We start from the raw sequence: 13,068 nt of genomic DNA on the forward strand, positions 1-13,068 counted from the left end.
TCGCACCCATATGTCTAATATATGGAATAATCTGACATTAGATATTCCTCGTGATGCAGGTTTTATAGGTGTTCTAATTGCAGTTTGCTTTTAACATTACCATATTACCATGATCTCAAAATAATGAATTTGAGATGATTTGTTCATATTGAAAATGAACTGATTAGTAAAACTGTAAAAGACTGGCAGTGCTGGTTAATCTATACCCCACAGTTTTGCATCATATTTAACTAAAGCCCCTTTTAGTCAAATCAGGTATAATATTTTGCAACCCTAGTCCTAGGTTTGCAATTATTGTGCAACATTATGTACTTGTTTATTGTTATTAATAAGAAGCACTATGAGTCAGATTCCTGTTTGGTCTTGCTCTCTCCTTTCCCAATGATATAATAATTTGTGTTTATGTTATATGAAGGTGGAGATTACACACCTCCATAATCTCATGGTTATCAAAACACCTGCATTGTGCAATTTACTAAGGTTCTCTCATCATTCATTTTAGACCCATTTGGTCATTGGCTCAGATTGCTGATGAATTGTCACTTTCCCCATTTTTAGTTCAGATCTCTTTATTCTGACTGTGGCTAGGAGTCCTGAGTCCTCTGAAGTTTGTTATCCACTCCTGATGAGTGAGAAGGAGGAAATCACTTGTTCTGGAGTCAGAAAGAACCCCAAGTAGATGCTCTGCTCTCTTTGGCAAAGAGGCAGAATGGGATGTGAGTTTTTGCTGATGCTTCCTGTGGCCAAGGTAACAGGGAAGCGAGTGAAGACGTGTCCTTGTCTTGATTCTTCATATTTATTTCCCTCTCACAAGACTAACAAGACTGGGAAGAAGTTCTCTGTCTACCTTCCTGCCATAGCCATCCACTTCATTTGATCCCACTATTTTTGTGTACTAGATGTCACCTTTGAATTTGAAGTCAATGGGATTAATTCCGTGAATAAAATTAAGCATGTGTGTAAATCTTGGAAAGATCAAGGTGTAAAATAAAATAAAACAAAAAGGGAAAGGTATGTACAATGTGTAAGCAGATGACAGATTCATGTTATGTTTTGTTCTGTGAGTTTATTTTTAATATGTAAGTATGTTTTATTTCTGTTACAAACACTTAGTGATAGGTTTTTGGGGTGAACACTCAGGTTGAAGATCAGGGAGAGAAAGGGGGTGTTCAAATAAGAAAGGGATCTGTGTGTATAGATGTGTGGTTCTGTGAGGGCATCAGTCACTGTGGTGTGTCAGTCACTGGGGTCTATGTGTATGGATGCCTGTGGTTCTGTGGGGGTCAGTCTCTGGAGTGCTTGTGTGGAAGATGTCAGTCACTGAGGTGGTTCTGTGTGCGTGTCAGTCAGAAGGTCTCTGCGTGTAGCAATGTGTGTAGTTGTGAGGGTGTCAGTCATTGGGGTCTCTGTGTATCTGAATGTAAGTCAGTTTGGGGGCATCTGTCTCTGGGGTGGTTGTGGGGCGTGTCAGCCTCTGGGGTCTGTGTGTGGCTGAAGGTATGTAGTGCTGGGGGTGTCAGGGCATCAGTCTCTGGGGTGACTGTGGGGGGTGTCCGTCTCTGGGTCTGTGTATGTATGGGGCGGGGGGAAGAGGCTGTGAGGGGCTGCCTGTCTGTCTCCCCGCTGCGGGCGGCGCTGGGGTTGGGGTGCCTTGCAGGGTCACCGCGCCACCTGCCCGCGATCAACGCCGCTCGCTGGCTTGGGCTCTTAGCTTCGCTGCCCTTGCTGGGCCTGGCCGAGCGGAGCCGGCTGCCGCGGCGGGACAGAACAGAGCCCTCCCGCGGCCACGGCCACGGCCCGCTCCCGCCGGCGCCGCGCACCGCCAGCGGGGCAGGAGGGGCGGGCAGACTCCGGCCGCGGCCCCGCCCCTGCCTGGGCGGGAGAGTCCATGTGCCGAGAGATGGGGGTGGGGGGAATGTCTTGGAGAATCTGGCCGGACAACAGGGCCCCCTCCCCCGGCCTGGCCGGCGCGGCGTCCGCCCTCTCGCCGGGCAGAGGCCCTGGGCCGGCGTCGCCCACTCCGGAGCCGGGGGAGGAGGAGGCTGATGTTTTCCTTCCCCGCTCGCTGTGGTGCGGTCCCGGGGCGGGGCGGGGCGGCAGGCGCGTGAGGCGCTGTCAGTGCCCGGTCCTGCAGCTCCGCAGAAGGAAGCGCCCAGAGCCCGCAGCATGGAGCCGCACCGCTGGCTGCCCCTGGAGGCCAATCCCGACGTGAGTGCTTGAGGCGGGGGGAAGGGAGTGACTGGGGAGAGGGGGAGTATAAGGGAGAAGGGGGAAGTGACCGGGGGACTGGGAGACAATAGGGGGAGGGGGCTACGTGGTCGGGTGACAGGCGGGGGGCTATGGGCGAGGGAGGAGACGATGGCTGGGGTGAGGGTCTGGGGCTATGGGGAGGGGGTGATGACCGGGCACCGAGGGGGCTTTGGTGGCTGTAGCTGGGCTGGTGTGACAACTTACTCTCTTTTTTTCTGTTTTCTTTTCAGGTCATTAACCAGGTGAGCAGCTTTGTTTCATATAATACCCAGCCCCTTCCCCCTCCACCACACCCTTTACCATCACACCCAACTTCTCTCGCTTCCCTGTAATTAAGGGACCATACCCCCTTCACTGTCCCCAACAAAGCCTCTTTTACCCCCACGCCCTTTTCATAGGGCCTCCTATAGCCCATTTGAGTTTCTGAAGAAGTGCAAACATTTTTTTTCTGTGTGACAGTCCTAAGAGTGCAAGTAGACAGAGTTTTTTTAAAATGTGGAAGAAGTGAATTAATTATGAGGGTGTTTCCCACTGTTTATACATCAGTGTACATATTTGGGTCCTAATTCTGGGCTTGGTTGGATGTGCACTTCTGTACTCATGTAGAGTCCAAGAGCTCACCCATGCAGATCCAATTACAGAACTGGAGACGTAGTCGTGTTTTGCTCTGAAAAATGTATGTGAAAATGGCATTATTTCAAACAATGTATCTGTACCTTGCTTCTTGTTCAGTCATATTTGCTCATTTTAGTGTCAGAAATAAGTTTTTGGTTTGTCTTTTTACTCTGGTTTCTCTTGTAGAACCAGCACAGCTAAAGTGAGCTCTGTTCTACCTCATGCATCAGTAGAATGACTGGCTATGTTCTGTTTGTAAAGCCACCTATGTAGCCCTTAGTTTCAGCTGTGAATTCCTTAATAAAAGCAATAGTCTTGGCAAAGGCATCATTTGGTCTGTATACATCTTTTGCTACTAATGATGGTGTTTGAGCCAGAAAACATAGCTTGACTTTTTCAGAGCAGAATCACATTTTTAAAATTAGCGGGATGCTGAAGTACTATTACTCTGTGAACTAATGCACTAATGCAAAGGGAACTGTGTGCCCTTCCTTAGTTGATCATGTACCTTGCTCTTTATGTGTGTAGAATGTTTATTTTAAGAAATTCCATGATAATGAAGTTAATTTGTTGGAAGATGCAGGACAGGGAAGGTGCTACTAGATCATTTTTTCAGCTTATTTCCACGTTCCCTACTAAGCAGTGTAATTCAGCAGTTTCTATGCCAGTGCGTTCATTTCAGTACAATGACTTGATGAAATTAAAAATAATTTTAAACTAAAATGTCTGAGAGTGTACCACATGTTCTCTGCTTTTCCCCCTATACTTCTGGAATCTTACAGCTAAATATATTACAAAATCTGAAATAAATAAACTGGATAGCTGGACTGAATAGTCCTTTTGACATCCAAGTTAAGTATCTGGTTACTTTCCAGTGAGAAAGAAAAAGGTGAAAATAAGACAAGAGAAGCTTGTTGTTAATTTTTAACAACTCATAACTATAATAATCAGAAGCAAAAGAGAAACTTAACATGGTATATCTTGGGACTAGCTAGCAGTGATAGGATGAAACTGAGGGAAAATTAATGACATTTTGAAAAATGTCAGAATTATGCCATCTTGTATTGAACACTTAATTTGGCTTTTGCACTTAATTTGGCTTTTAAAAAAACTAGCAATGTCTGAAAATGAATTTCTTCCATGTGAAGACTGACGAATGGAGATGCCTGTTTTCCTTTGTAATCAACGGAAGAGCACTCAACTTGAACTTTCTTTTAGGACTTTCAAAATTTAAAATATTGGTGGTATACATAGCTTTGTTTTAAACCACCTTGTTTTTGATTACTTTATAGGCAGGGGAGATCTATGAGCTGTGGATGATGATGGAGGATACATACTTCCCACTTGAAGTGCTCTTCTCCTTTCTCTTAGCTGAGAAGGGAGGTTTACTTGCCATTCAGCTGCTCTTTATTCTAATTGAAACAGAAATTCATTAAGTAGGGAGGAATAACAAAAACAAGCTACAACTCGAATGTGCCAATCCTATCTTGCATTATTAATCTTGTTAGCTTGTTTTCAGGACTCCTGCTAGATAAATTTCCTTTATTTTTGGTGAGTTTTGAGTTAGAATAAGGTGAGAAGGGGGAAGAAAACTTTCTTTCCAGTATCCGAGTAGCAGCCATGTTAGTCTGTATTTGCAAAAAGAAAAGGAGTACTTGTGGCACCTTAGAGACTAACAAATTTATTAGAGCATAAGCTTTAGTGAGCTACATCACTTCATCGGATGCATTCAGTGGGGAGCTGTAATTTCCACTGAAGAATTTTTGTTGAAGAATTACCACTTTTAGGTCTGTAGTCGAGGGACCAAAGAGATTGAAGTGTTCTCTGACTGGTTTTTGAATGTTATAATTCTTGACGTCTGATTTGTGTCCATTTATTCTTTTATGTAGAGCCTGTCCAGTTTGGCCAATGTACATAGCAGAGGGGCATTGCTGGCGCATGATGGCATATATCACATTGGTAGATGTGCAGGTGAACGAGCCTCTGATAGTGTGACTGATGTGATTAGGCCCCATGATGGTGTCCCCTGAATAGATATGTGGACACAGTTGGCAACGGGCTTTGTTGCAAGGATAGGTTCCTGGGTTAGTGTTGTGTGGTGTGTGGGACGTACTGGCCACCGCTTCCAGCAGCTCCCATTGGCCTGGAGCAGTGAACTGTGGCCACTGGGAGCCGCGATCGGCCGAACCTGCGGACGCGGCAGGTAAACAAACCAGCCTGCCCTGCCAGGGACTTTCCCTGCACAAGCGGTGGAACAAGTTTGGAAATGACTGACCTAAAGAATAAAGTGTGCTTGCGTAGGAAGTGCTGCATATCTGTTGCCAGTCACTCTGTATCTCTGAAGAGACAGCAAACAGGAGTTCTTAGGCAACCTGTTTGTGCTGGGAATTGTACAGTGAAGGCAGGGAACTGTGCAACCTGGGAATACCATGCTAAGAAGGGAGAGAGACATGGGTCTCCACCCAGAAAGACCATGGCTGGGGTCCTGGAAAGTGAGAGTGGGTGTCCTTTCTGAACCACTTGGGAGGAAATACAGGTACAATTGTCCTGAACTGTGGCAAGGGATTTAAGTCTTCAAATATCTAAAGCTTGTTGTAAAGAGGATGGTGATTAATTGTTCTGAGTGTTCACCGAGCATAGGACAAGAAGTAATCAGCTTAATTTGCAGCAACAAAGGTTTAGGTTAGATATTCTGAAAACTTTCTAACCACAAGGTTAGTTAAGCACAGGAACAGGTTATCTAGGGATGTGGTGGAATCCTTGTAATTAGAGGAGTTAAGAATGGGGAGGACTAGGTATGCTTAATCCTGCCTGAGCGGTGAGATGGGGGGATGAATGGACTAGGTGACTGACCAGTTCCCCCTGGGGTATCACTGAGCCTGCTCCCTCCTCCCCACCAATCCACCAGTCTGGGCTCCCTCTCACCCTGTGTTGCTGTGGTAAATTGTCAAGCTCTCCAAGGTTGCTCTTCCACCAGCATAAACACTGGTAGGGACACACCCAGCTGCAGTACTTACAGGCTCTGTGATCAGCTCTGCAAAGGGAGGCTACAGCTAAGGAACTGCCCAGCTGCTCAAGAGCACCCCCTTCTGGAGTGTAAACCCAAAATTACACTGTCTTGCGCTGCACAAAGACCTGTACAGCATAAGCTCATGAAATTTTCCCCCTCCCTCAATGTGGAAAGGAAATATACAACAGCTTTTTGCCCCAAGTTATGACTCCTACACACCGGTTCGTGATAAAGCAAAAACAAATTTATTAGCTACAAAGCATAGATTTTAAGTTATAAGGGATAGCAAACAGATCAAAGCATATTACCTAGCAAATAAACAAAAACACAATTTCGGCTTAATATAACTAAAGCGATTGGATAGGAGTAGCAAATTCTCTCCCTAATTATTGGTTCAAGGAGGCTGCAGACTCTTAAGGGGAAAGCTGCACATGCTTGCATCTTAAAAAACCCATAAAAATTCACAGGCTAAAATTCCCTGTTAGCCTGAATCCAGCACTTCCTCTCAGTTCAAGTCCTTGTTCCTCAGGTGTTTCCAAGAGTCTTTTTGGGGCGGGGAGTCAGTGAAGAACCATGATGATGGCACTCCCCTGCCTTAAATAGCTTTTGCATATGGTGGGAACCCTTTGTCTCTAAGCATGGCTCCCATGCCTTTCAGTGCTAAAAACACTGGTATTCCAAGGTGGAGTCCAGTACCAGGTGATCTGGTCACATGCCCCTGTAGTGTCATAGCAGCCATGACTCTGAGGCTGTTTGTAGCATCCTCAGAAAGGCTCCCTGGTGGGAAATTAGCTTCTTCTTAGACCTATTGTTCTTCCTAATAGTCCATTGACTTGAATGGGTCCTTGCCAGCCTGCCAGTAATGTTATATACAGAGCCTGACAGTCTTTTGCCTAGTGGGCATTCCCCGGGTGTAAACACATTTGTAATAGATATATTGACAATATTCCAAACTTCAGATACCATAATGATACATGCATACAAGTAGGATAATCATATTCAGTAAATCATAACCTTTACCATGATATCTCAGATTCCTTATCTTGCACAAAAGCTCCATCCTCTTTGGAACCCCCTTCAGGTAATTGAAGGCTACTACGAAATCCCCCCTCACTCTTCTCTTCTGCAGACTAAATAACCCTAGTTCCCTCAGCCTCTCCTCGTAAGTCATGTGCCCCAGCCCCCTAATCATGTCTGTTGCCCTCTGCTGGACTCTCTCCAATTTGTCCACATCCCTTCTGTAGTCGGGGGACCAAAACTGAACGCAGTACTCCAGGTGTGGCCTCACCAGTGCCGAATAGAGGGGAATAATCAAGTCCCTCGATCTGCTGGCAATGCTCCTACTTATACAGCCCAATATGCTGTTGGCTTTCTTGGCAACGAGGGCACACTGCTGACTCATGTCCAGCTTCTCGTCCACTGTAATCCCCAGGTCCTTTTTCCCAGCCTGTAGCGGTTTCTTCCTTCCTAAGTGCAGAACTCTGCACTTGTCCTTGTTGAACCTCATCAGATTTCTTTTGGCCCAATCCTCCTCCAGTTTGTCTTCTCCGTGGTCTAGGCTTCTGTGACCATGTGATGCTTATGTTCACTGGCTCTCAGTCAGTTTCCAATGTTAGTTGAAGGCCTTGCTCCTAATTTTCAAAGCAATCAGTGGATCAAGTGTCAGCTGCGTTTAAGACTGAATTCCTATTTATGAACCACTGCACAAGCTGTGCTCCTCTGGGACGTTACAGATCACAACGCCCCAGATCAAGTTCCTGGGAGTTGGGGACAAAGTATTTGTGATTGAGGGGATCCAGTTATAGAACAAATGGAGAGTTGATCAGACAAATTCAGGGTCTGAGCATCTTTAGGAAATGCTTCATTTGCTTTAGAAAACCCTCCCCTGTGAAAAAGGCCTTTCCACCATAAAAATGATTATTGTAGCACTGACTCTCAGACTCAGTAAGCCCCGAAAAAAATTTAAAAATAAAGATAAAAACAAAAAACCCTACCCCATTTAGAGATTCTTATCCCAAAAGGAGTGCCAGAGACTCCATGAAGTTCACTAGAGATTTGGTTATTGCTATGATTTTTACATGGAAGAAACTCTTATATTACAGTGATGGGTGACAGTATAAAATCTTAAGAAATATAGATAAATACACATCTTAATATTTACATTGATGTCCTTGTGAAGATATTAAGTAATGCTTTAAAAAAAAAACCCTACCCAAACTCTACAGTAAATAAGAATAATTCACGTTTGATTTTTGTAAACCTATTCAAAGTTCCTACATTTCTTCTCCCCCACCCTCCTGTCTCCAGAAACACTTCATAAGAGATATCCTTCTTGTGCAGTTGGGTTACTGTATTTATCAAATAAACCCTTTATAATACATTAGTATACCACTTTCTTAACTTAAGCTCTTGACTACTTCCCTAATAGATGCCAACAAAAAAAGTATTGGTGTATCTCTTAGATACTTATACTATAGGTATCTTATACTTATACTATACTAATATCTATGTGCCTCACAACCTTAAATGCATTTATTTTTAGAATACCCCTGTGAGGTAGGAACATACTGCTAACCCCATTTTGCAGATGGAGAACTGAGGTAATGAGACTGAGGGTCAGATTTTTTTAAGGTACTTACGTGACTAAAGATGCAGATAAACATCTAGTGGGATTTTCAGGTGACTTGCCCAAGGTCACATGGGAAGTCTCTTGTAGAGCAGGGATTTAAGCCTGGGTCTCCTGAGTTTGAGGCAGCACCTTTACTGTTGGACCATTCTTTGTCTACCCCTGAATTATCCTTCCTCTAGATCTGTGTGTAGGAATGGAGGAGGCAGAACAAATTCCAATGGCTGGAAGTTGAAGCTAGACAAATTCAGACTGGAAATAAGGCACAAATTGTTTTGACTAGATGTTCACAATGGTTCCATCCACTACTGTCACTTTAAGTTTCTGAAGGTGACTATTTCACAATCCCTCACAGTTTGTGGCAGAGTTTAGAATGAATCTTTTAGGAAACTGATCCATCTGAAGTAATTGAAATGTTAACTCATTCTGCTAAGTATGAATTCATTTGAACCTTTGAAGCTTCTGCAGTAATGTAGCAGTAGTCTCTCTTGCATGCTTAACATTCTGACTTTTGTTCTGCTTTTTTTGCTTTCACTTACCTTTTTGTTTCTAGTTCCTTGTTTTCACTTAGTTGTTCAACAGTCTGTCTTACAGATATGACTACACTAAAACAGTCTGACTCTCGTGCAAAACTAGCACTCATCTTAGTGAATGGTATACAGTATAATGAAAAGCCATTGTCTCCCTAGTACAAACAAGTGAGACTGCTTACTGTACCAGATTACATTGTAGCAAGGCAGAGGAGATGGTATTTTTTACTGCTCTAAATTTCTTGGATGAAAGGAACTGTAGGTGCTGCATGTTTTTATAGTACATGATAAATAACACAGCCCGTTGACCGCTTATTTGGAAAGGTAGGCTGAACAGCACCAGGTCCATTATACGTGGTGGTCTAGATTATTGAGACAGCCCTTCTGTGCTTGACAGAAGGGTGGTGGTGAGGAATATGTGGCTTTACATTAACTTTATGCCCTAATTTTCAATCTTGGAGTCATCATACCAGTCCCAAAACTCAATATAGAGCAGCCTCAGGGCAGCTGTAATTTATGGTAATTGGTAACAGCCTCAAAGTGTTGTTACAACTGCCAGGGATTAGCTGGACATAGAACCTCCCTCGTCCCAACGCCTGTGCTGGGAAAGGAGAGCAAGAAGGAGCCATTCTGCTGGGTCTGTGCTTGCTTGTGATTTCCTCCACACTGAGAGTCTGTAGGTTAGATTGTTATACCAATAAAATAAAAACCAGCAGGATCTTATTAGAGGGGATAAGACAAAATGTCACATTTATTGTGAATACAAAAAGAATCATAGTTGGCAGTCAGTTACAGCTATAACATTTCATTCAGTTTCACATTTATTCACACGTTCGTTCATACACACACACAGGTTCTGCAGCTTCTGTATAGTTACCAGTCCTGAATGTAGCTTGAGTTCGTGGCTTGGGTTCATAGCTTGTGGCGGCTAACTGGCCAGGAAAGCCGGGCACAAGAAAGAGCTGGGTCTCTGTTCGAAGGGCATCGGTGCATGCCCATGTTGGCAACATAATGTTACCCTTCAAAGTCTTCCATCTCACCCATCCTTTTTGTAGGCTTTAGTTTGAATCCAGAGTCTATAGGTCTGGCTGTGTCACGCTGTTGCATAGTTAAGTAGCTACAGCTGCTGGGCCTCCTGATTTTTGTGTATAGGAATCATCCCCTAGTCAAAGTCCCATATCAGGCACCACCAGGCCTTTCTCTTGAAAGTATGGAACTATTTGCTGAAACATCAGGTACTGGTTCCAAACCAGGTGCTGAACTCAGACAAGATTCTTGTCTGAGGTGAATTCATCTTTCTATACCTCATGGGAGAGCACCTTCCATTCCTTCTGTCCAAAGCCAAATCACCCAGTAGAAAAGCTGTGGCAAACTTTGGGTGTTCAGAGTATTAAAGATCTGTTTCAAGTGCACTAAAATCAACAAGACTGGGCTCCTTGTTTGTCTCCTTTCATTTGAAGTGCTGAAGGCTCAGGGTATCCAAGCTATCAGTAACATAGATGGATCAGTGACATAGAGGCATATAAAGTGTCAGGTGTGCCTGTTCCACGCAGCATCAAGGCACACTCCACAAAATCTATGGCAACTTTGTGGGCAGACAGCAGTTGTGCTTCCACTACGAAACTGTAGGACGGCAATATGCTGATCACTTAACACCTTTACTAGATGCTATAGAGTGGACTATCTGTCCTCTCCAGAGGCCTCCTTTGGCAGAAAGGTGCTGCAAGTGGTGGTCATTTTGGGCAATTAACTCGAAGAGGTCTTCCCTATTTCATTCTGTTTTTCTTATTCCTCCTTATGTCTGTTCACTGTTTGCTACTTCCCATACATATCAGAATTGTGGGAGACGCTGAGATGCAGAATGGTAAGTTTCTTACCTGATCGTTTCCGCTCTGCTAGCAGTGTCTCCCGCAATTCTGCCCTCCCTGAATGTCTTCCTAGCCAAGGGATAGTACTTAATTTTGGTAGTTCTGCTTATAGGCCAGGGGTGGGCAAACTTTTTGGCCTGAGGGCCACATCTGGGTATGGAAATTGTATGATGGCCGTGAATGCTCACAAAATTGGGGGCTGGGGTGCAGGAGGAGGTGAGGGCTCTGGCTGGGGGTGCAGGTTCTGGGGAGAGGCCAGAAATTAGGAGTTCAGGGTGCGGGAGGTGGTTCCAGGCTGGGGAAGGGGGTTGGAGTGTGTGTGTGGGGGGGGTGAGGGCTCCGGCGGGGGCTGTGAGTTCTGGGGTGGGGCTGGATATGAGGGATTGGGGGTGCAGAAGGGTGCTGGGACCAAGGGGTTGGGGCATGGGAGAGAATCAGGAGTGCAGGCTCCAGGCAACGCTTACCTCAAGCAGCTCCTGGAAGCAGCGGCATGTCCCTCCTCTGGCTTCTACACAGTGACATGGCTATGTGGCTCTGTGTGCTGCCCCATCCCTGCAGCTCCCGTTGGCCTCTGTTTCCAGACAATGGGAGTTGCGGGGGTGGTGTTTGGGGCAGAGGCAGCGTGTAGAGCCCCCTGGCTGCCCCTACATGTAGGAGCCGGAGGGGGGACATATCGGCTGCTTCCAGGAGCCATGCGGAGCCACAGCGCACGCAAAGCAGGGCAAGCCCCCAACCCCACTCCCTGGCTGGAGTTTGAGGGCCGGATTAAAACATTTGAAGAGCCGGATGCCACCCCTGGGCCATAGTTTGCCCATCCCTGTTGTAGGCCATAGTCTACTGTACATAATTTATGGGTTGGCATGGAAGCTGTTGTTACTAATCATATTGTATGAGTTTGTACACAGCTTTGGAATGAATCATGTGGCAGCAGGCTGGAGAAGGGTGTGAGGGTAGCACAGGCTGTGTTACAGCTTTGAACTGTCTCCAGAAACCACAGACAGGAGGAGAATGGCCCTTGTGTATTAGAATTGTGGGAGATTCAGCTAGCAGAAAGGAAATTATAATATAAGAAATTTACCATTCTTATCCAGCACATTTTAAGGTAGTTTAATTATATTTTTAATTCAGTTTTTGCACATTGAATTCCAATTTCATCCAAATAAAGATTGACACAGATTATTAATCTAGTAAATAAAAATACATCATGCATCACTTTCTAACAGAATTAAAATGTAAGAATTAAGAATCTTAAATGTACATAAACTATATATTTGCTTTAAACATGTGTATAAATACACACTATTCTCCTGGTTTAAAAAAAATACCAAATTCAGAGTAGAGGCTAGAGGTAATTGCAAATCAAGTAGTTTAAAATGATGCTTTAAAGATTACCAACCAATGAGAATCACCCTTTCTTTAGGAAAGTAATAACTGAAACATCCAAATGCAAAATAGGACTAAAATTGATTATTTAAACCAAGGCTTGCTGATTGTTGTTTTAAATCATGGATTAAAATCAATTATTTAAATCATTTTTACCTTAATCGATCCACTATGTCTAGATTGTTTTATACTTCCTTTTAACACTGAGTCGGATCGCCACTTAACTTATTATGAGAGTGTTGGCTAACTGTTCTGCACTGTGAGATAGCAAGTAAGAAGAATATTGGGAATAAAATGTTTAAAATGGCTAAGTGTCTAAGCTTCCCAAAACAGTGGGTATAAATCACAGCTGTTACATTTTCTTTTAATAAACTAAATATGGTTGGAAGTATTTCATTGCTTTTCCTTCCTTACTTCCTCCCATACCACCTCACAAATACATATAGTCTTGTGCACTCTGTTTCTACAAGGGCTAACAATCTCTTTTTATATCTTCAAACATTGGTAATTGGTACCCTGGGCTTCCTATGATGGACAGCCACCATGCCTCTCATCCAATGCAAGACTAATTTTAATCAGTGTTTTAATTGTTTTCTGCTTTATTTCAAATTATCAAGAAAGGACTACAGTAATCAAATACTCATACTTTTTTGGGGGGGGGGGGTGTACTCTTGAATGTAAACATCCCAGCCAACATCCTTGAGCAAAAAAATTAGGTCAGATTTGAATAAATCTACATAAGTGTACCTACCTGTTAGTTAATGTAAATAAATTTGCATAAATATG

At 44.0% G+C, this 13,068-nt stretch overlaps 1 protein-coding gene across 3 annotated transcripts in view; it reads left to right on the forward strand.

Moving 5' to 3' along the window:
* Positions 1–1,924: 1,924 nt before the first annotated feature.
* Positions 1,925–13,068, forward strand: part of UCHL3 (ubiquitin C-terminal hydrolase L3) — a 60,637-nt gene continuing 49,493 nt past the window's right edge. Inside the window, exons 1-2 of one of the 3 annotated variants that reach the window (XM_084622629.1) lie at positions 1,925–2,208; positions 2,481–2,492. In XM_084622629.1, coding sequence (XP_084478755.1) covers positions 2,167–2,208; positions 2,481–2,492 — 54 coding nt within the window. In that variant the 5' untranslated portion in view covers positions 1,925–2,166. The remainder of the gene's footprint in view (positions 2,209–2,480; positions 2,493–13,068) is intronic. The other 2 variants (XM_084622631.1, XM_084622630.1) reach the window with 2 other exon arrangements.

This window comes from Lepidochelys olivacea (assembly GCF_965140295.1).
Source record: "Lepidochelys olivacea isolate rLepOli2 genome assembly, chromosome: 1".
In the NCBI taxonomy this organism is placed as follows: domain Eukaryota; kingdom Metazoa; phylum Chordata; order Testudines; family Cheloniidae; genus Lepidochelys; species Lepidochelys olivacea.